Source organism: Dipodomys spectabilis, unplaced genomic scaffold, assembly GCF_019054845.1.
Source record: "Dipodomys spectabilis isolate Male_0828 unplaced genomic scaffold, ASM1905484v1 ptg000264l, whole genome shotgun sequence".
Classification (NCBI taxonomy): Eukaryota; Metazoa; Chordata; class Mammalia; order Rodentia; family Heteromyidae; genus Dipodomys; species Dipodomys spectabilis.
Window position 1 is genome coordinate 1863183 of NW_024870941.1, and position 23900 is coordinate 1887082.

The 23900-nt window shown below is 40.6% G+C and overlaps 1 protein-coding gene across 3 annotated transcripts in view; it reads right to left on the reverse strand.

Annotated features, from left to right (window-relative positions):
* Adcy8 (adenylate cyclase 8) overlaps positions 1-23900 on the reverse strand; it is a 196116-nt gene that overhangs the window by 84637 nt on the left and 87579 nt on the right. For all 3 annotated transcript variants that reach the window (XM_042699949.1, XM_042699948.1, XM_042699947.1), the window contains exons 4-6: positions 22884-22995; positions 14772-14899; positions 3087-3245 (exon numbers count right to left, since the gene is read on the reverse strand). In XM_042699949.1, coding sequence (XP_042555883.1) covers positions 3087-3245; positions 14772-14899; positions 22884-22995 — 399 coding nt within the window. The remainder of the gene's footprint in view (positions 1-3086; positions 3246-14771; positions 14900-22883; positions 22996-23900) is intronic.

The window sequence follows — 23900 nt, forward strand, 5'->3', positions numbered from 1 at the left end:
GTAACCAAGGGGGAAAAACACCCTTGTTCCCATTGCTGGAGTTCATTTTGATAAATATTATTTTATATGATCATATGCATGTATCCTTTGTATAGCTAATATATATGCACATAGCTTTGGTATATATAATACACTTGTATATCTAAGTATACCCTCCTTTGGTCCTACTGTGTGAATGTCCAGAGACCTGTACAATTTATCATGGATCAAAAACAATGTGGTACTGAATATAAACACAATGACATTCTACTCCATCAGAAAGAATGATAATATACCATTTGTAAGAAAATGGAGCTGGACGCTGGTGGCTCATTCCTGTAATACTAGCTACTCAGGAGGCCGAGGTCTGAGGATTGTGGTTCAAAGCCAGCCCAGGAACAAAAGTCCGTGAGACTCTTATCTCCAATCAACTGCTCAGGAAACTGTAAGTGGCGCTGTGGCTCAAGTGGTAAAGTGCTAGCCTTGAGCTGAAGAGCTGAGGGACAGCACACAGGGCTAGAGTTCAAGTCCCATGAACGACAAAAAAAAAAAAAAAAAAGGATAGACTTGGAAAAAAAACTGTAGTAAGTGAAATTAAGCCAGACCCAAAGAAACATAGGATGCATGTTTCCCCTCATTTATGGTAACTAGAAATGTGCCTATAAATCTACAAGTAAACACACTGGATGGTAAAAGATTAAAAAATGCACTGGGACATAATAAATTACCCAGGTCCCCATGCTTTTCTTTTAGCTATTCAAGTAATTAGCGCTGCTTTCAGTTCAGCCTATGATTGTGTGTTCGCTAGCTGAGTCTGATTCTCTGATTCAGCTCAAAAGTTCCCCTAGCCAACTTTGTATTCCTTTGAGTGGATGAATAAATAAGCTAGATATTTAATTCTTAGTTGGATTTTGTGATTCTGGAAATAATGCGCAGAAAAAAAGCCCAATGAAATGTTTCATTTTTCTAGTTTCAAGAGCAGTATTTTCAATGTACTTCACTTTTAGTTTTATTCCTACCCATCCTCTTACTTGTCTAGTTCACTCTGCTAAATTCTTGCCTACAGAGAGTACAGTTCATTGCAACATGACGAAACACTACAAACAATGGATTTCTGTCTACTTAGAATACATCATCTCTATCTTCCTGATCACCTGATTTTAACTACAAGGTATTAAAAATGTCTGAAAGATGTTTGAGCTCTCTTGATAAATAAGTACACAGTATTTCCATAATGTATTTTGCTAATACATGGGCTCTCTGTCATATTGGTCTGGGAGAACACAAATCATTTGACCTTCCCGAGTATGGAATCCTAGCCTGCCTTTGTAGCTCCAGAACACATTTAAGGTAATGGAAGGCTGCCTTTTTGCCGAGGCAAAAAGATTTCCTAGAGCAGTTATGTAATTGGATGGGTGAGTTGCTTGAAAAATAACCAAATTAAATATCCAATCTGTTTGGAAATTTATCTGGATTTTACATTTTATTATTCTGTCAGGGATAGAATAATAACATATTTAGGGACTAGTACTTGCATATGCTAAATCAATATCATGTTTTCAGTACTGAAAGACATCTTCACCTTCACTCATTACTGATTCTTCTGCTGAAGTTTTAATCAATATACACTGAAATGTTTTGATAGAAACTGTGTCTCAGATGTTTCTTTTTTCATCTCTGCTACTAACTTGAGCTTTGGGTTCAGGCATTTGCAAAGCTGAGAGTCTGGTGATTGCATTTCCCTCTAAGGAAATGAATCAGTTCTCAGCAAATATTCTCATATATTGAATCTCAGGTAAGCCTGACATTTTCTGATCGCTTTTAAATGCCAGGATATAATAATGACAGTCATGGCAGTAAATAAGAGCTAACAATTGTATAATGCTTCCTTTGCATAAATGTTATTTTGCAGCAAGAAATATAACTGTATGCTTGGCTCTATGGATACTTCCATATAATTTCCATTTTTTCAATAGCCCTAAGTGCTATGAATTTCTTTTTCTATCTTGTTTTTGCACTTTTTCAGATGATGGAACTGGTCCAGGAGTAATGAGAATGTACCTAGCCTAAAGCTAGTCAGAGTTTGATAGCAGTGCAAGTTGAACACAAGAACAGCTTAATAATTAAGACTCTGCCACTGAATCATAAGGTAACTTCTGCAGCTAAAATTGAGATTAATATCTAATGAGCACAGGACAAAGGAGTCTGTATGCATTATCTTACTTAACAAAAGCTCAAGAATATATGTATATACACGTATAAATGTATGCATACACGCATGGTTCATTCTCCCTTTCTCTCTTTCCTTTCTTCCCTTCCCTTCCCTCCTTTCTTTTTCTTTCTTCCCTTCCCCCTCCCTTCCTCTCTCCCTCCCTCCCTCTCTCCCTCCCTCCCTCCCTCCCTCCCTCCCTCCCTCCCTCTCTCCCTCCCTCCCTTCCTTCCTTCCTTCCTTCCTTCCTTCCTTCCTTCCTTCCTTCCTTCCTTCCTTCCTTCCTTCCTCCCTCCCTTCCTTCCTTCCTTCTGCCTCAGGCTGAAGCAAGTCAGTACAACTGACTACCTGACACATATTTTGAGGTCTTGTGAGTTCCACTCTTCATACTATGGAGCCACTAGCCTCTTTGCGGGTTGCACATTGAGCAATCTTTTCTGCCAAAGCAGGAATGTAGATGAGTTTTCAAGAAAAGCCCTGAATTTCTGAAGTTGAGCCTATGGTTGTATTTACATAGATGATCAATAGATCTTCACCTTGGCTTCCCATTAGAATTGGTTTAAGAACTTAAAAATAGATTCTACACAGGTTTGGCTTTCGATGAACTGCTGCAGAGTCTGGACACCGGTATTCTTAAATTATTATTGTTATTCATCTGTGCAGCCAAGTGTGAGGAGCACTGCTTGGCAGGGTAGAAACCTGAACATCTCAATGCAGTCCCATAATCCTTTTCTGCCTCGAGTGCAATTCATTAGCTGTTCAAGGGCCAGTGTCTGTGTCTGATCTCAGCCCAAATAACTGCTTCTTTGACTTCTGTCTCTGGATTCTGCTCACATGACACCTGCTGTCACAAAGTTAGCAAATGACAAGCAAGAGAAGAGGCTTTGCTTTGTCTTACCCAGGAATTCCTCCAGATTCTAGCTTGTTTGCAATGTCCACATCCCAAGACCAGACATCAAACTGCCACTTCCTCAGGCCCAGCACGCCGCACAGCACGGACCCCGAGTGGATTCCAATCCGCATGTCCACATCATGCTTCGTCCTTGACCGCACATACCTGTAGCCATAGATGAATCCAGACACACATTTGTAAGCGTAGAATGGGCATCCTTACACCCTGGGGGCAGCCCCAGCCTTGCCTGTTCCATACATTTGTCCCCTGTTCTTTCTGATGTCCCCTCTTCCTGAAGGCTTTTGGTTGCTCCTTCTCCTTGAGACACCTTTAGTTCTTGATCTATACTTTTTAAGTGTTTTTATAAGCTTTCCCCCCAACGCATTATGCAATCCCTGTCTCAGGAAATGGAACGAGAATCTTTCATCCGCACTAGTGAATAAACCTGGGAGCAGATGACTGATTTTATATCTTCTTGCCCTTTTGATTTGCAGAAGAAAAAGAAAAACAAAAAAAAAAAAGAGAGAAACCTTCATTGTTTTCTTCTTGGTGGCTCCCTGGTGGGCATTCTTGTTCAAGTTAACCTCAGGCCTCATAAGGGCTCATGCCTTAGTCTGGCATCTGTGTCTCAGCTAGCCCTCTCATGGCCCAGTGGGACCTGGGGAGCAGATGCTCCCTCTAAACACAAGTGACACAAGTGTCACTTCCTCTTTAAAACTCTTCCTTGACCTTCTAGTCCTCAGAGCAGAGTTCTTTCAAACCCAGGGCTCATACCCCAGCCAGGCAATCTATGGAGCTAGAGGAAGAAAACAGAGGACTTTTATTCACAGCTTTCAGTTCTTAATCTTGGAGATTTACCAAAATTCAAACCCAGCAGTCTAACGGGTTCCGTGTCAGACTGGCCTAGTCAGGGAACATTATGAACAAAAGCAGAGTTATTATCACTTACCCCCCCCCCCAGGGTATGCCCAATAATTTTAGTTTGCAGTTGATACATAACATTTATGTAGAGATTCAAATAGCAGACTATAATACTTTGAAACAGAGCAGGTAGAAGAGTTTCCATCATGCAAATTTCAATGGTTATTTTTCAATAGTTATTATTCAAAATGCTTGGCGGTTGTCAAAGATGAGTTATCCTTTCTATTCTCTGACAAAAAATTTCTCCAATATTCTAAAATTTCTGACTTTTGTATAATGAGTTCCTATTACTGTTTACTATCCCTTTAGCTAATATTTGAATAGGAAAACCTAGCCTGCTTGATTTGTTTCTCCCAACTCAAGATGATGGTGTAAGGTAATGTGGGAGAAGGTAATCAATTCTCAAAAGAAACTGACGCTCTGAAAAAGGAACATGTTGAAAAACAGAAGTGTGGAAATGTTTCCATGTGGGAAGGAATTTTGTTGTCAAACCCAAGTTACATTGTGCCACCGATCAAAGCTGCACATCTTCAGGCTGCTTTAAAATGTCTTCCAAATGAAGCGCTTTGGTGAAGTGAGCCCATTGTCAAAAATATAACAATGCACTGCCTTCTAAGACCTGTGAGACTAGCCAGCAGATGCCAAAGAGGAGATTTACCAACCAGACTTGCACAGCGCTTAAATTAATTTGCTAGTGCCATGACAACCAAAGATGCAAATCAGGTCCTACTCAAGATCTTCCACTATCTATCTATATATCTATCTATCTATCTATCTGTCTGTCTGTCTGTCTGTCTGTCTGTCTGTCTGTCTGTCTGTCTGTCTGTCTGTCGGTGCATTTTAGTTGTATAAAGTGTTTCATTGTGATGTTTCCATACATGCATACAATTTATTTTGGACATACTCATCCCCTCTATTACTATTATTTATGCGATTTTTCCCTCCTTCCTTATTTTTTAGGATAAAGTTTAATGGGTTCCATTATTTTCTGTTCATAATATATATAGTGTATTTCAATCTTGTTCATCTCAATCACTTTCTTCTTATACCTGCTAGTTCCCACTAAATGGTCCTACTTTTATGCTCATGCTATTATTTGTGACAGGTGTACATTCTGCATTTGAGAGAAAATCTACAATATTAGTCTGTCTGGTTTGTCGTTTTTCCCTCCCTCCCTCCCTCCCTCCCTCCCTCCCTCCCTTCCTTCTTTCCTTCTGTCTCCATCTCTATCTCTGTCTCTTAGGAGAAATGAACATTTGAATCAATAAACTTAGAGTTGAACAGATTACCCTCCATCTGCGTGGGCTTTATCTAGTCAGTTGAAAACCTCATTTACAAAAAGAAAGACTTTCTCTCATAAAAATGGAATGTTGACTCCCTTGGACTCAAGTTATAGCAGCAGCTCTTAACTGAGCCTGCAGCCTCCTGGTCACTCTATAGTTAACCTTGTAAGTCACCACGATTATATGAAACAATTCCTTAAACTAAGTGTTCCTCTATAGGCACATGTCACTTAGTGACTGGCAGAGATACCTTCGAGAAATGCAGAATTAGGTAATTTCATCACTTTGTGACTGCCTTAATGTGACATACAGAGGGAAGATGCTACAGTCTTACCTCATCTACTCCAGGCAGGATTACACTGGGCAATACCACTAGGTAATATAATTTCATGGAACTAGGACTCTTTCTTTTCATTGTGAAAATACCATACTGAGGGGTTACAATTACATGGGCAAGGTAATGAGTACATTTCTTATCAAGCATTGTTGACTCCTCCTTTGTTTCCCCTTCCCAACCCTTCCCATCTCCCCCTCCACATCCCCAACCTCCGCCCGTCAAAGTTGTAAAGTTCGTTTTTTGACATAATGACTGGTACATCTCATTGTTGCAATGGGTACACCTGTATCAGTATTTAAATGATTTGTTTTTTTCCCTTCCCCTCCACAAATTATATCAACATCAAATACAATAAAAGCAGAGGTTATACCATGGGGGAGGGACATATAAAGCAACATAGAAATCATCTTGTAAATATGTTATAAACAATTGCATGAAAGAAAAAACATTTGAATACTTATCTTGGGGTTCATTTCACCTAGCATCAACTTATCTGACCAGTTTTCTGCTTGTCTCAGACATATACGAGTTATTGCAAATAAGGGAAACCATGGGACCTATGTTTCTTTGGGCCTGACTTACTTCACTTAATATGATTTTTTCCAAATCTTTCCATTTCCTAACAACTGGGGCAATGTCATTCTTTCTGATGGAGGCATAGAATTCCATTGTGCATATATACATTTTCTTGATCCATTCATCTACTGAGGGGCATCTGGGTTGCTTCCATATCTTAGCTATGGTAAATAAGGCTGCAATAAACATAGTTGTACTGGTAGCTTTAGTATGGTCTTGTTTGTGATCATTTGGGTAGATTCCCAAAAGTAGGATTGCTGGATCATAGGGGAGCTCTATGTGGAGTCTTTTGAGGAACCTCCATACTACTTTCCAAAGTGGTTGAACAGGTTTACACTCCCACCAACAATGCAGTAGGGTTCCCTTCTGTCCACATCCCCTCCAGCATCTGATGTTATTAGAGTTCTTGATTATAGCCATTCTAAGTGGGGTGAGGTGGTATCTCAGTGTTGTTTTGATTTGCATTTCTTTTATGGCTAGGGAGGTTGAGCATTTCTTCATGTGTCTATTAGCCTTTAATTTTTTGAGTTCCAGATACATTTTAGATATGATACCCTTGTCTGTTGTGTGGCTAGTGAAGATCTTCTCCCAATCTGTAGGCTTTCTATTGATCTTGCTAGCTATGTCCTTTGCCATGCAGAAGCTCTGCAATTTCATGCAATCCCGTTTGTCCAACCTTTCTTTGATTTGTTGTGTTTCTGGGTCTCTATTAAGAAAATTTCGGCCTGTGCCAAGGAGACCTAGGGTTTCTCCTATTCCATCCTGTAATGATTTCAGAGTGTCTGCTTTGACTCTGAGGTCTTTGATCCATTTGGAGTTGATATATAAGGATCTAGCTTTAGTTTTCTACAAGTGATTAACCAGTTTTGCCACTAGGACTCTTTTGTAGGTCATTCCTTGTTGACCAAAACACTGTCATTATGACTGAATATCTACATATGTACACACACACACACACACACACACACACACACACACACACACAGCCTTTGTTCCATCTCTCTGGAGAATTCTCACACAAATAGCCTCCTGCTCATCTTCCTTGTCAAAGCTTCTTTTCTCTTTCAAATAACATGTTCTTTTTCTAGTTACATGTTATACATGATTATCTCTGAAAAACTGAAGATACAAAAGAGAATTAAAACCATCCATTTTCCATCACCAATCTGGATGTTCTTCTCTCTCTCTTTTTTTGTAAAAGCCGATTTTTAAAAAAAAAACAAACAAAAAACCCGAGCTTTTCCTAAGTATATGTGTGCATTACCCATATATTCTTCTTTAAATTTATAAGCTTTTTTCTCATGCTATTGAATATGAACCTGCCTATTCATGTCTAGTGGCTATCCTTCCTTTGGTTTCTATTGGCCATTAAAACAAAATTTATGAACTATTCTTGCACCTGTGGCCATCTGTGGAGTCTGCTCAGCCTGTCTCAGGGCCCTGTTCACTTACAAGCTTACAAGCTGCATATCTTTGGTCACAAGTATGTCTCATCCTATCAGAGCTTGAGTTGCATCTGAAAAATGGAGAAACTGATTTCTTCACAAGGTTCCAGTACTAAGTGAAATAAACCAAGGAGATTATTCAGCATAATGCCTGTCACAGTGTGTATTTCATTAATATTAGCTTCATTAATTACTACTGCTAAATTCCAGCTCTAACGGGAGTGCAGACTTGTGAGCTCTGCCTTGATAGTGGGGGAGAGAAAGAGAAAGAAAGAGGGAGAGGGAGAAAGAGGAGGGGTGGAGAGAAATAGGGACAGAAATGGGGGAGAGACAGAGAGACAGGGAGGAAGAAGAAGGAGCAAGAAGAAGAAAGAAAGGCATGGCCATTATTGCCTCAAATAAGGAAAAACAAAATTAGGCCTTGTTTTAAGTCCTTGTTCTGCCACTCTGTTTGGCAAAGCAATCTTGCTACAGGATTAGGACTTTTGCTCTAATTAACCGCTGGGGAAAAAGCCAGTTCCTACTTGGCATTCTGGTGTCATTCCTGTGACTTTTTAGCAATTGCACTGAAAGGACTTAACTCTACAGCTTTCATTAAGATTCATCAAGGACATCTTAAATAGGTCATTAATAAAGATATTGCATATAACAGAACCCAGCATCGATTGCTGGCATCTACTTAGCTATCACGACTTCCTGAAATAGACCCAGGGTGTATTAAGAGGAGCCACTTTCCCATCCCTCTAATAGGAACTATTACCTAAGCTGATTTTAATTAAATTAATTTTATGAGCTGATATTCATGCGATGTTACTAAAAGCTTCATTAGAAATAAAGTTATAGCGTCTTTTTTCTTCATTCATCTAGTTAATACCATGTGGCTAAAATCAAGTTTTTACATAGAATGAATGCATCGTGAGGCTTTTGGATGAGGGTTTACTCTAGTTATTTTCAGGTGGTAACTGGCTTTCCCCTCCTCGTGTAGTGAGTGACTCCAGGAATGGATGGAAGATTCCAGTTATTGGGGGAAGGTGCATAAATGTAGAGCTGGGAAGCCAGATAGCATATGGAATAAGACCAATGGCTTCAGTCATAGTGTTCCAGATTGGCAGCCTGACGAGTGATGTTTCCCACTTAGTTAGGGTAGCTAGACATCTTGGTACTATCCTGTCTCCTCATTGGAAATGTAGCGTATTTGATTTCCAATGCTTTCATCTGTCAGCTGCCCGGGTTGTCTGTGGTAGATGTCATTCTGATCAGAGGGTCTGGACTATTGGACTTCACACCGTAGCCATGCTTCATGCTACAATATTTGCCAACCAGAATTCTTATGGTCATGGAAGGAGTGAAGGCATGTAAAGCATTCAATAAACATGTTACTACCATTACTTTTTTTTTTTCCTTGTTGGTCGTGGGGCTTGAACTGTGGGCCTGGGCGCTGTCCCAGCGCTCTTCAGCTCAAGGCAAGTGCTGTACCACTTGAGGCACAGCGCTACTTCTGGCTTTTCTAGTGGTTTATTGGAGATAAGAGTCTCATGGACATTCCTGCCCAGGCTGGCTTTGAACCGTGATCCTCAGATCTCAGCCTCCTGAGTAGCTAGGATTACCGGCGTGAGCCACCAGTGCCTGGAAGTTTATTGGGAGTTTTAAAGGAGAAATCTGAGGGAGGAATCTTGTTCTTACATTACAGAAGAGGCCAAGGAGGCTCCAAGTTAAGCCAGCCTATACAATGTGCCCTTTAAAGGCAGAGGCGGGAATCTGCTATAAGCTAAGGGATCCCCCATTCCTAAGCATGGTTCCCCGAACATTCATCTTAAACAAATCAATAATTGCCACGACCACATCCAGGAATAGGTTCTGTCTTTAATAAACTGGAGTTCTGATCAAGATTCTTAAGAGTGCTGCCGATTGAAACAAAATAAGTTTAATGCCATGACAAATATTTGATGTGACAAAAATTTCTCCATGGCCTGTTGCCTCTTCCATAACTTTCAGAGCCTCTGCTTTGAAGAACTTCCCTTCTTTCTCATTACTTCCATTGCTTCACTTCCCTAGACTGGCACAAAATATCTCCCAACATTTCCTTCTTCCCCGCATCTGCTTCATCTCATTCTATATTTGCCTCATGCTCCTGATTCAAGCCACAGTGACTTCCCAATGCCTGTGGAGTTGGTTCCAGAATCTCTTACACTAACCACTGCTGGATTTGGAGATTAGTAATTACCAAGGGCTACTTCATCACTACACACACACACAAACACACACACACACACACACACACACACACACACACACACACACACACACATGCATGCCACCACACCACACATATACACAGATATATACACACACGTACTTCTCATATACACATACCTGTGGGAACATACACGCATGCACACACATATACCATACACTTTAACTTTTTTGTGAGAGTAAGGCTTGGACTCAAGGCCTCGTGCTAGCTAGGCAGATGCACCACACAGCCCATCCTTTTATTTTTAATATGTTTATCCTATACAGTTTAATGCTTTTGCCTCTGCTGACTTTGGACTATGTTCTTTCTACAGTACCAACTTTCTCAGATTCTGCTTGAGTGGCATCACATGGTATTGGTTTTTTTCTTCTTGGCTTTTCTGACCTAATATAATCACCTTCACGTTTATGCATGTTGTTGTAAATGGCAATGTTCCCTTCATTTTGATGGCTGAATGGTCCATCTATATATGTAAATGTCATCTCACACCCATTGAAATGTCTTATTATCAAAAGGTCAGAAAGATAACAAGTGCGGGTGAGAATATGGGAAAAAGGAAATTCTTGCACACTATGGGTGAAAATGTGTGTGTATATTACATTTATGTGTGTGTATTTTTTAAATCCAATTTAGCCAATAATGGACTTTTGGCTGTTATGAATAATGCTACAGTAAACATGAGAGAGTTCACATGTCGTTGCCATATTGAGTTCATGTAATTTGGCTATCTATCTACCTATCTACCTACCTACCTACCTATCTATCTCTGTCTATCCCCAGTAATGAGATTGGTGAGTCATATGGTGGTTATATTCATCATTTTTTCAGGAACATTCCATATCATCTGCTCATTCTCAGTCCTGGTATATATGAATTCCAGTATACAAAAATTTCTTTTTTTTTTCACACAGTCACCAGAACTTGTCTTTCTGACCTTTTGATAATAAGCTGACCTGACAGGTATGAGAGGACATTTCATTATGACTTTAATTTGTATTTTCCTGATGATTAATGATGAGCAATTTTTCATATACTTGTTAGTTATTTATGTGTCTTATTTTGAGAAGTATTTATGGGGATCCTTTGCTCATGAAAGAACTATCATGAGTTAATTTTAGAAATTAATGTCATCAGTGTTATATTTCTTTACCTGCATGTAGTGATACTGTATATTGATAAAATCTAATCACAAATCTTCTATCCCATTGCCTCTATCTTTATACACTTCCCAGCTCCTGATAGTCACTACTCTACTTTTAGCTTCATTATTATTATTGTTATTATTTTTATTTATTTATTTTTTTTGGTCTGTCATGGGGCTTGAACTCTGGGCTTGGACGCTGTCTCTGTGCTCTTCAGCTCAAGGCTAGCACTCTATCACTTGAGCCACAGAGCCACTTCCGGTTTTCTGGGGGTTAATTGGAGATAAGAGTCTCACGGACTTTCATTCTTGGGCTGGCTTTGAACTGTAATCCTCAGATCTCAAGCCTCCTGAGTAGCTAGGATTACAGGCAGAAGCCACCAGCGCCCGGCTGAGTTTCATTATTTTTTAGCTTCCACATTGAAGTTAATGAAGACTTTTTGGTTAAACTATGTTGGTTAGGTTGTCTTCTACATACAAGTACCTGAAACTATTACCCACCAGTCATTCCTCAGACTGTAGTACTTGTCAGTAAGTATGGATGTTTTACAAGTCAGACTCAATTGTAACTACAGCTTGCTTAATTTCAGAGCTCTGGTTCATTCCTCTGTGCCAGGCTTTCTTGTTATCCAGAAGAATTAATGCTGGACCTCAGGTCTCTACATTATAATCAAGGGCTTCTTTGGATATTAATGGACTCTGACTCATGCAGTTAAGATACAGGTGACCAAATTGCCTTATTCTAAGGAATTAAATTCAGTACTTAATAAACAGATGAAAGAGGATTCCTTTAATAGCAAACTTCATGTCTCACTATTCAGCTCCAGCTCTTCAGAAGGACCTTACACCGACAATAATGATACTAGAAAGAGAAATGATAATGTCCTAAGTATCTTAAAGCATTTTGATAACAAATGAACCATTTCATTAAACAGTATTATCTCTGCAGTGTATTTTCTGCCTAAGGTCAAGATAAAAGAACTCCCATGGAACTTGTAGAAAGTTTTGTTATTTAAAGTTGGTTTATATGGTTATAACTTGCAGATTGTTCACAGACAGAGACATCAGAAATGTGTGGTCTGGTTTCTTCACTTTATATGTAGTGAATCCAGATGATGTTCCTAAGATCATATACGGGCATAGATCCATGGAAAATGAGTTTGTTGCTGTATTTACAGAACTTGGCACAGTTTCTGACACATGATAAAGCCCAGAAAACCGATGTTGACACATCGGACAGAATAAGTTTCATACAAGTACTTAATGGTAGCAATCTCTAGTCTCCTGGGAGCCTGTTCCATTGTTGTTCTTGAAATCAGTTAAAGTTTTATCATAATTCATCCTAATTTTCAAGGCAAGAGTCCCAAGTATCCAAATGACCAGTAAAAGGCTGGGAAGGTGGCTTAGTGGTAGAGTGCTTGCCTAGCATGCACGAAACCCTGGGCTCAATTCCTCAGTACTAGATACACAGAAAAAGCTGGAAGTGGTGCTATGGCTCAAGTGGTAGAGTACTAGCCTTGAGCAAAAGAAGCTCAGGGATGGTGTACAGGCCCTGGGTCCAAACCCCAGGACTGGCAAAAAAAATCCAAAGGACCAGTTAGAACAGTGTTCAGCCTTTCCCGTATGTCAAAGGCTGATCTCAAGGGGCTTTAGGCTCCTCTGTCCATAATCTTTAAGTCAGGAGACTTCTGTCTCTCTACCACAGAATATAGAGAAAAAGTAAAGGAGTCATATGTAGTCTCTCTGTCTGTCTTCTTGGTCAGATGAAGAGGGTAGGAGTTGAGTTCCCATCAGGCACCTCATAGCAAAGCACTAGAAATACTCAACTCACTTGATCACCATCTGAGACCTCTTCTTGGCTTTCTGGACAACTTTTAGAGAAATTCCTTTAAGTGGGCCTTGAGAATTGTGGAATTGCTATTCAAACTTTCTTTTTTTACTTCCCACCAAGACAGATGGGATTAAAAGCAAGTGACAATTACATAATAATCTTCCGATGTGATAAATGTCAACATGTTGCTCATCAAAGGTAGGATTCTGACACTATGAGCACATGATTTCTGCTGATGGAAAGGTATTGAAAAGACTTGGAAGATTGCTAGCTTCATTTTCTTTTCATGACAATAATAATTTGGTAGTTTTCATAGATTCTTTGATTCAGGAAGCATTCTTTGGCAGAATTTTCTGGACCTACTCCATCATCTAAGCTATGTAGCTTAGGGCTGAGGCAGTGGTCTAATGTAGGGCTAGGAAACTTAGCCAGATAATGCATAGAATTAAATTACATATAGCGTTAAAAGTGAGAAGAGGTTTCAAGAGTGGTTTTGTTTCCTGATCCTCAAATTATTTTTTTTTAGAATAAAAAATTGTGTCCAGACAAGTTAAGAACACAAAATTTTAGCTTTGATAAATCCTAATTCCCAGAATGCGTTCCCCTCACCATCCATCTCCTTTGCACACGAGTCTGCCCTTGTGGGCTCTTGCTGCTCCTTTAGTGTTTCGCCAGCTGAAGCATACTCATTTGAGTCCAGAGTCCTGCAGTTCACCAACAATATTCTACTTGGAAGGTCTGTTAAATGACTACTACTTCTGTTACTTAACTTACACTTAGAGGTCATACACTCCTTCAGATGCTCATCAAATCATTCTTCCAAAAAAAAAAAAACAAAAACAAAAAGAATATTTTCTCAAGGGATTTCTATGCCCGATTTGGGGAGAATCTAACATATTACTTTCTTGAGCCCATTTCCTTCAGGAAAATAGAGCTAGCTATGGAAATCTTTTACTATTACCCAAGGGGAACTGTTCAGGAAGTTCCATGCTGTGGAGCTTCAGGTTAACCACAGGGATCTTTCCAATGACGTTTGCCTGGTGTGCTCTGAGTCCACCTGAAGAGCCCCCTGTCTCTCTGAAGGCAGTGGTTTTCAAGTCTTGTAGTCTACTGGCCTTATGAGAGGAGTTTACAAAATACTAGGTTATGCCTTAGGCAAATCAAGTCTGATCATTTCAGGTGCCAATCAAGTAAACACTATCTATCTATCTACCTATCTATCTATCTACCTATCTATCTATCTGTCTGTCTGTCTAGGTACATACTCACCTACCTATCCACCTACCTACAGAATGTCAGGATGAAGGCTTTTCTGCCCTTGGATTTGTCTGCCACCTCCTATAGCACTCTAGGCCTCACTAAATGCCATCACAGCAGTCATGATCTCTGCATACGTCCATCCTGAAAGCTCTCCACTATACCTAAAGTCTAAAGTCTGCTCGTGTTTCCGGAAACAAATTAGACAGCTCTATTCTGGAAGCTTCTCCATCATGTCTGATGGAGTTAGCTGTTCCTCTGTGCTGCCACCAAAGCACCTCTATTTCATTCCTCATCATGTTTGCTGTATTATATTTAGACTGTTCATGTCCCCCTCTCCTGTTCCATCACCCTCACTGAAGGCCATGACTATGATCATCTTGTTCCTTAATGTACCCCCACAAGGACACTTATAGTTAAAATGTGTTGCACAGATAATTGAAAGTGAAATGCAATTGGAAAATAAGGAATCTGGCCAGCCACTAGTTTACTTGAGGGAACCAATAGGCAAGTAGTTTTTGTGAAATAAGTCAAAGGCCTTTCATACCAGTCCACAAGTTACTGCGCAGTACAGATGGGGCTATGTGCCTTTCTCCTCACAGACATTGAAGATTCTGGCCTTATGGAGGAGGAGATCACAAATTACCTGATGGTTTTGATCATGCTGAGACCCATTTCAACACAGCAATGGGCATGGTCCTGGCGGGGCTCTGGAAGTCCAGACACGCAGTAGTAGCAGTCCCCCAGGATTTTAATGCGAAGGCAATGATGCTCCTGGAAGGAACAGAGGGGGAAAAGACTGTGTCAGCAGGAGAAGGCTGTGTCTTCAGAAAGCTTAGGGAAAGATGCAAGAAGGGTCAGAGGTCCTGTACAATGGAGTGTCAGATGTGTTCACCTTTAAAATGCACTTCTAGTCTTTCTATAGTTTGGGCCTGAAATAGCCCCCAAAGGTCTAGCTATTAAAGGTAGGTCCCCAGCTTGGTGCTTCTGTGAGGTGCTGGAAACTCCAAGAGGCAGGGCCTGCTTGGAAGTCTTCCAGTCGTTGGGGGCTGTGCCACTGAAGAGGAGCTTGGGACCCCATACCTTCTTCTCATTCCCTGCTTCCCAGCCACCAAGGGTTTAGCAGTTTGCTTCATTATGCCTCCCTGCCACATTGTGCTGCCTTGCCAAAAGTAATGACACCAATCAATCACAGTCTGAAACCTCCAAACAAACAAACCTTTCATCATTATAACTGTCTCAGATAGGTATGTTATAGTGAGGGTATGCTGGCCAAACCAATTCTTTGGGCGAATGGTTAGGACTGAATGATTCAGAAGATACTTTCTAAATCAAGTCAGAGTGAAATATGACTTTCTCAGGATTATGATTTTCTCAGGAAAACAGAGCCCAATCAATTGTTACTCCTAAATTGCATGCTGAAAAGTACTGGCTTAATTTCCTAATTTTGAAAACAAATGCATAAAATCATCCTTCCATAAAAAATAACTACCAGACAGGGAAAAGTGAATTTGGACACAGTCTGGTGCCTCCTGGTCTGGGTCAGGTTTGGGGGACTTTGCCAAGCTCCCCAAAGGAGCACAGAAGTGTTGAGCAGGACTTCGTAGCAGGCCCAACCTTCTCAGGCCTCTAGGACATTAAGGTTCTTCAAGATGATGAAAATCTGGTTGGTAAGGCAAGTCAAGGCCTCCCATTTCTGTTTTTTTTTAAATACAACTTTATTGGTATTAGGTGTTGTACAGAGGGGTTGCCATTTCATAAGTCAGGTAATGAGTACATTTCTTTCTTTTGGACAACGTCACTCCTCTCTTCACTTTCTCCCAGTTTTCTCCAAGCCTTCCATTTTCTTGTAAGATCCCTAGAATGTCATGGCCCGAATGGAATTCAGAGATTACCTTGTTCACTGGTGTAGCAGTAGATTTGTGGAGTCTATGGGACCATTATGTTCTTAAAAAATAATTGTAGGGGGCTGGGAAGGTGGCTCAGTGGTAGAGTGCTTGCCTTGAGCTGAAAAGCTGAGGGATCAGCACCCAGGCCCAGAGTTCAGGCCCCATGACCACCCCCTCCCCCTGAAGAAAAACTGAAGGGCTTTAAGGACCATCACGGGTATATAATATATATAGGGAGTATTATTAGCCCATCACTGCATGCCTCATGGCAAGGGCACTCTTAAAACCAAAAACATAGCAAGATATATTCTTCGAATAAAGGATATTCTTTACCTAAATAAGTTCAACATTATAAAACAATCACTAGGTAAATAGACCATTTATGAAGAAGCATATCAAAATGAACTTCAAGAATTGGAAACAAGAGATTCTTATTATGTCCTGTATGCACCTACTTCTGTTTTGTTTCTTTCTGTTTTAGTTTTCTGTACTCTTTGTCTTGTATGTAAGCTTATCTGATCCATGGAAGGGAGAGCAAATCACAGAAACAGCAGGACAAAGGATGAACTAATGCAACAATGATGCTTACTAGACACATATTAGAAATGAACTTTACAACTTGCAGGGGGAGTGGAATAGGGAGTGGTAAGCAGGAGAAAATGAGGGGAGGCGGGTAACAGTGTTTAAAAAGAAATGTACTCACTCATTCTCTGACTTTTGTAACTCTAATCCTTCTGTTCATCACCTTTCAATAAGTAAAAAAATATAAAGACAAATTTCTCCTATCATGGTCAACTTCTGTGTTCAATTTACGCTCAAAAGTAGAAAAAGTCCCCAATTTTGTTTACGTGAGTTTGAGGACTAGTGTTCTAACCCTTTACTCTGAGGTTGGCAGGTCAGGGCACCGAGGCTGGAAGGCACAGGCTGAGTTCCTCTGCAAATTGTTGTTGAAGGCAGAGCCTGGTGTGAGTGACGTGGGCTGATGGCTGTCTGGCGCTGTCACACTGGGGAGCACAGATAGACCTCCCTGTTATGTCAGAGGAGAAAGGACGGAAAGGGCGCTAGCACAAAATGCTTTGGTCTAAAGATCAAGCATCTGATTAAATTTACTAATTGGGTGACCTTGTCTAAGCCCCTAAAACCATTGCTATGTTGCGATTTTTCTGTATGTCACAAGTGCCAAATATCCCACTTAGTTAATCCATAACAGAGTAAGCACGCATGGATGTCATTTAGCAGTGACAATGACAACTGACACTTGGAAAGCAGCCCTGTTTTCCACGTGCTGCTCCTTATCTTTTTTTCTTGGAGCATCAAATTACAGCATTGAACCTTCAGGAACAGTAGCTATCAGACCTATTTTATGGATATGTAAATCTTACTATGAGAGGATGAAAATACTTCACAGGCCTCAGCCAAGCCAGCTCAACTCACACAAATCTAAGTGGGAGAAAAAGCTGACGGGACTGAGCACTATCAAGTGCCAGGGGGGTGTGAAATGTATCCCATTTTCTTTGTGTCCTCTTCCAACCACCTCCTATGCCATGTGACATTTTAGGGCCGAGGAGCTGCAGGTGTCAGAAGGTGAAGGCCGAAGTGCAAGTGAGAGGCAGAAGTGGAATCAGACCTATGTCTGTCTGATTTGGGGGCTCCGCACTCAGACTTTTCTAGACTGTAAGAATGATAACAAAGTCCAAAATGGCAGAGCTCCTGACAAAAACATGCTATGCAAGGAGACTCTATCAAATAATTTATTACCCTTCTGGGTAGACACTGAGCAATGATGTGAAAATGTTTGTGTCAAGTATTCATTTTCCTTGTCAATGAAAGATTAAGCTGGTGGTTGTGGTAAAAATGTATGCTCTAAAAAATGGGACTGTCTAGCATCTATTTATCTATACTGCACTTAGGTACATTTCACATATTAAACAATATATTTTGGATATAAAATAAAATGTATTACAATATATTTCATATACAAACATATAGAAATATATAAATAATCACCTCTCTCCTTTTCTTTCTCTTTCTCCCTATCTGTAGGAGAAAGGCCTTGCTTCTTTTCTACCAAGTTCTGTCAATTTGCAGACACATTCTTCTTACAATGTCTTCTAAATTGTCAAATGACTTAACAAAATTTTTCAATTAACTTTCTACCACAGACTGTTTCAGCACGATCACATGTAAGAAACAAGATTACTTTGGAAAAAGATATTTTAAAAATAAACTAAGTTATACTATCAAAGTTGGTCTTATATTAATCTTTTTTTCTGATCTTGATGGCTCTGATAGTATAAATATTGTATGGAAAAATCCAAAAAGTACATTTAAATAAGGATACAGGTGGACCCATTGCAACAATGAAACAATGAGATGTACAAGTCCTTATATCGAAAATGAACTTTACAAATTTGGGAGGGGGAGGGTGGGTGGGAGATGGGAAGGGATGGGAAGGGGAAACAAAGGAGGAGGCAACAATGTTCGATAAGAAATGTACTCATTATCTTGCCCATGTAATTGTAACCCCTCTGTACAGTATTTTCACAATTAAAAAAAAGAAAGTAAGTAAAATTAGAAGATTTATGCACCAATTTATCAAAGATCGCCATATTTGGGGATAGGTTGGAATTACAAGGGTATATAATTTCTATGTTATGCCTTAAATGTGTCAATTTTCATTTATTTTATTTTTAAATGTTTTTATTGTAAAAATGCTGTACAGAGGGGTTATAGTTTCCTAAGTAGGGTAATGAGTACATTTCCTATGGAACACTGTTACCTCCTCTTTTGTTTTTCCCCTGCCCACCCGTCCCTTCCCCCCCCCCCCCAAATCCTCCTTCCCCACCAAGTTGTAAAGTTCATTTGCAACATAGTGCCTTGTACATCTCATTGTCACAATGGGTCAACCTGTATCCCTTTTGTCCCTTCCCTCCCCAAATTAGAAATGTGTGTGTATATATATATATATATATATATATATATATGTATGTATGTATATATATATATATATATGTATACATATATATATATATATATATATATCCACAAGATGCAGGGCAGCAGAATCAAATACAGTGAAAATAAGTAGTATATGCCTAGGACAAGCAGAAAAGGTTAAAAGCAATGTACATATGACCAGATAAGATGATATTAAGCTAAATGAATCCCTAGACAAGGATACAAGTGGTGTTTTTCTTTCTTGCTATTGTTTTTAACATATTTATAATGTACTATGGGATTTTTTTGGGGGGGTCCGGTTGTGGGGCCTGAAATCTTGGCCTGGGTGCTGTCCCTCAGCTCTTCAGCTCAAGGCTAGCGCTCTACCACTTGAGCCACAACGCCACTTCTGGCTTTTTTCTTTTTGTTTATGTGGTGCTGAGGAATCGAACCCAGGGCCTCATGCATGCAAGGCAAGCACTCTACCGCTGAGCCACCTTCCCAGCCCCAATACGGGATTTTTTTTTTTGTTTCTTTGGTATATTCCTCCCCCATGGTATAACCCCTATTTTCACTGTAAATGTGTCAATTTTATAATGAATGTTTGTTCATTTAATAAGCAGAAGAACATCAGTAAGGAAATGTTCTCAAAGCACAAACATCAATACCACCAATGTACTAAAAAAGAGGTTTAAAATCAACAAATCTTGTAGTATGTTATCTAATTGGAATCATACAAGTAATACATGACTACATTTTTCTAGTAAGACTTAAACTTTAAACAGGGTTAAAATCTCCTTGAGCAGCAGACAAACAGTGGCCCTGAGGCCCAGTCTCTTGCTTGCTTCTCCCAGGCTTCTGTGCAGTCATAGTGTGCAGCACAGTGTTATGTTACATGCTTGTTGCCTATGCTGCTCTACACCATGCTTATAGGCATCCAACAGACTACTTCTGCAGGAATATGTCATGAAATCTTTCCATAGCTGTACATGGGAATGTGGTCTCATGTTTGTTAGTCTCTTGATCAGCTTTCCGTAAGTTGTCCTTGGATTTTAACGATGCAGTGAATAAATGGTAGTGTATATGCCATTTACATGTGAGGTGGGTTCTCTGATCTCTGTCATTGAAATCTAGAACAAAACTTTAAATAAATGCAATGAGGAAGGATTACAGAACCACAGGACATTATTGGCAAAAGACATCCCCCCAAGGCAAGTCCAGTTTCCTTGTGTGAAGAGAGCCTCTAAGATCACTGATTACAAATACTCAATCAAGACTGGTTGAATAATTTGGATCAAATTTTACTTTACTACTTTTTCTCTGAGTCAGTGAGATTTCCTGAGAAAACTGACCTTAATCACATCTTTTATTTCTCATTCGTGGGCTATTTTTATCTTTGAATTTTTGAGCAAGACTCTGCAGAACTGTGATACAAAGGGAAAGGGCTCTAAGCAACGGACACCAACCAGCGATCTTCAATGATGTCATGTAAACGGAGATGCTTGCCTGATTTCCCACAATGCTCAGTTCCAGGTAAATCTCACCCTCCTGTTTGGAGGACACCTCAGTGTCCACCTCCTCCTGTCCCTGTCACCTCCTGTCCCTGTCACCTGTTTGCTCTCTGCTGGTTGCCCAGTAGCTACAATTTACAGTTCAGCTTCCGTGCCACATCCCTGTCTGCCTGTGCCTCATCACCACTTCCTACCTTGATTTTTCTCTCTAACAATCCCTCTGCTCTGCAGATACACAGAGTCACATCTATATTCTTGTTTTCCCTTCTATATAAATAGGCTCTCATGGTTTCTTTGACTTGCTAATTAGTGTAGGATATACACTGATTTTTGACCCTTGACCAATGCATGCCATTGTGCAATGACCGGAACTGAGATACAAAGCAACCATGCCACTCCCAAGCTTCCCAAGCCCATGCATCTTCACTAGCCATTTCCCATTCCCGTCCCAGGCCTCCTTGCAACTTCCTACCTGGTTTTTCTTGTAATTTGTCTTTGTAATTTTGCTTTATAGGATGACTTATGTATAGAGTCAAAATATATGTGTGTGTTAGTACTGGGGTTTGAAGTGATAGTCTGGGCACTGTACCTTAGCTTTTACACTCAAGGCTGTTGCTCTACCACTTGAGCCACAGCTCCACTTCTGGATTTTGGATGGTTAATTGAGATAAGAAATTTTTTTTTCTGATGGAGGCATAGAATTCCACTGTGTATATATACTACATTTTCTTGATCCATTCATCTACTGAAGGGCATCTGAGTTGGTTCCATATCTTAGCTATGGTAAATAATGCTGCAATAAACTTAGTTGTGCTGGTAGCTTTAGTATGATCTTGCTTGTGATCATTTGGGTAAATGCCCAAAAGTGGGATTGCTGGGTCATAGGAGAGCTCTATGTGGAGTCTTTTGAGGATGGAGGGGAAGGGAAAAAACAAATTGTTTAGATAGGGATACAGGTGGACCCATTGCAACAACGAGATGTACAAGACATTTATGTTGAAAAACGAACTTTACAATTTTGGCCGGGGGTGGGCTGGAGGTGGGAAGGGGGAAGGGGGGGGTGGATGGGAAGGGATGGGAAGGGGAAATAAAGGAGGAGGCAACAATGCTTGATAAGAAATGTACTCATTACCTTGTCCATGTAATTGTAACCCCTCTGTACGGTATTTTCACAATAAAAAAATTCTTACAGACTTTTGTGCTCACGCTTGCTTTGAACTGTGATCTTTAGATCTCAGCCTCTTGAGTAGCTAGGATTACAGATGTGAGCCACAGTGCCCAGCCCAACATATCTAGTTATTATGCCTCACATCTTTCAGTTGGCATCGTTGCATTTGGGTTCATTGATGTTGGATACATCAGCAGATCATTCATTCCTTGCTGAATGGTATCCGGTTGCATTCATTTATCACATTTTTAAGAATCAGCTTGAGTCACTTGCTCTAAGAAGTCTTCTGTGATGAATGGCTGTGTTGTTTTCTCTGGGGCCCCAGACTTACCTTCTGGGCTACTACTATCCATGAGTGTATCCCTGGTCACACTTAACTTTAGAAAGGAGGACATGTGCTATCATTCTCATATACCAACATGGAGCATCAGGAGCAATATGTACTAGGTGCTCAGCTTCAAGCATGAATAGATCTCCCTTGGTATGAGGTTGCTTTAAAATTCAACTTACCTGATACACTTGATACAGTCTTACTTATTCTCACTACAACCTATGAAGTTGGCACTACTATCTATTTTCTACTTAGGTCATTCCTATTTCAACCCCAAGTCCCTACTAAAACACGGTGTGACCTGCTATCCATTCCTCCTGTAGCTTGAGTGGCTACAAGAATACAACTCTGTATTTCAATAGCAAATGCCTGTGTCCTTTCATCTGCCCTCCGGCTGAGTTCTCATCAAGTAAAGTTAGTTCAAGTAAGACAGCAGTGGGATGGGCCAGCAGAGTTCTGGTTCCTACATGCAGGCGAATTCTTTGCAGATGGCCAGGCTTGGCTAGGAAATTACATACCGCCATCGCTCTGTGTGTGTGTGTGTGTGTGTGTGTGTGTGTGTGTGTGTGTGTGTGTGTGAGTCCCAGGAGCACCAAGCTTGCAGCTGGATGGCATCTGTCCCCATGCAGGGGGAAATAATGATAGGCCAGTGGAAAGCAGATTGAAAAGGCTGGTTTGACTGCCACACAACCAGCTGTCTCTCACTTGGGAAGATTAATCTGACCAATATCCCACCTGAGACAGAAAGAACGGACATCAGCCCCCTAAATGTGAGAGGGTCGGGGGTGGGGGAATCTATGATTAAGGACAGGATGCAGGATGCAAACAGCATCGATAATGAAGACTATCTCTTTTCCCTTTCTAATTGACATGCAGCCCCTCACTTCTGCCAAAGACCAGGAGGGAATTAAATTCGACTCACATGGGCCAGTCGATCAAATCTGGCAAAGAGCTCGTTGAGCATCCTGACCAGCTCCTGAGCGGACAAGGTCGTAGAGAGGTTGGTAAATCCTTTAACATCTGCAAAAAGAATACTAAACAACAGGGAAAAGGGTAGGGGTGGGAGAAAGCATATTAATATTTCGATCCATTCTGGGAGACACATCAACTCCATTCAAGTAAAAATCAACTGATTCTGTTGTCTGAGATTTAAACATTCTCTGTCTTTAGGGTCCGGAGGGATGTCTCAGTGTTATAACAAGTAGTTCAGCAGGGAATCCAGAAATCAGACAGGACAAAAGGACAACTGAAAGCTGGTCTTCCTGTGCAAGACCATGAGTGTAGGTAATACGAGCCACTCCTAAGGGCACTGAACAGATCGATTTGTTGTGAAAGGAAGCTGAAACTATGAATGATCTGTTCATTCTCCCAATCAGTGCAGATGCTGGGAACTGACACACAGACTCCAAGGTTGAGGGAGAACATTGCAAGCGCAGGGACACGTACTGGACATGGCGGGTTGGATCTTTTAGGCTTTCTCAAAAATGCGGAGACCAGGTTGCAAAGCTAAGAGGCATCAGAGTGATGAATTAGTTCCTAAGGATCTCAGTGAGGTGAGGACTTAGGGCTGCATGTGGCTTGGTACCTGGGAAGAGGCAGTTGCCAACAGCCTGGAAAATCTGAACACTGCATGGGCACTATTTTGGTTAATCTGACTGGCAACCCTGTGAGACTAGGATTGCTTGTGGCCATTCACCTTGCCACACCATCCCAGGAAGGTCTGAAAGGAAGGCTGGATGACCATGTTTTGCCTTCTCAGAGACATCATAGGGGTATGTCATGCACCTGTGTCTCTACGCATGCCACATTCACTCCCTGGCATCACTTTGTTTCCTTTTGTGGCCTTTTAAAATCCTCTGTCCTTCATGGCACTACTGATAATGGTGACTGCGCTTTTATCGGGGTTACTCAGGCACGGTCAGGCAACCCCTCCTATAGG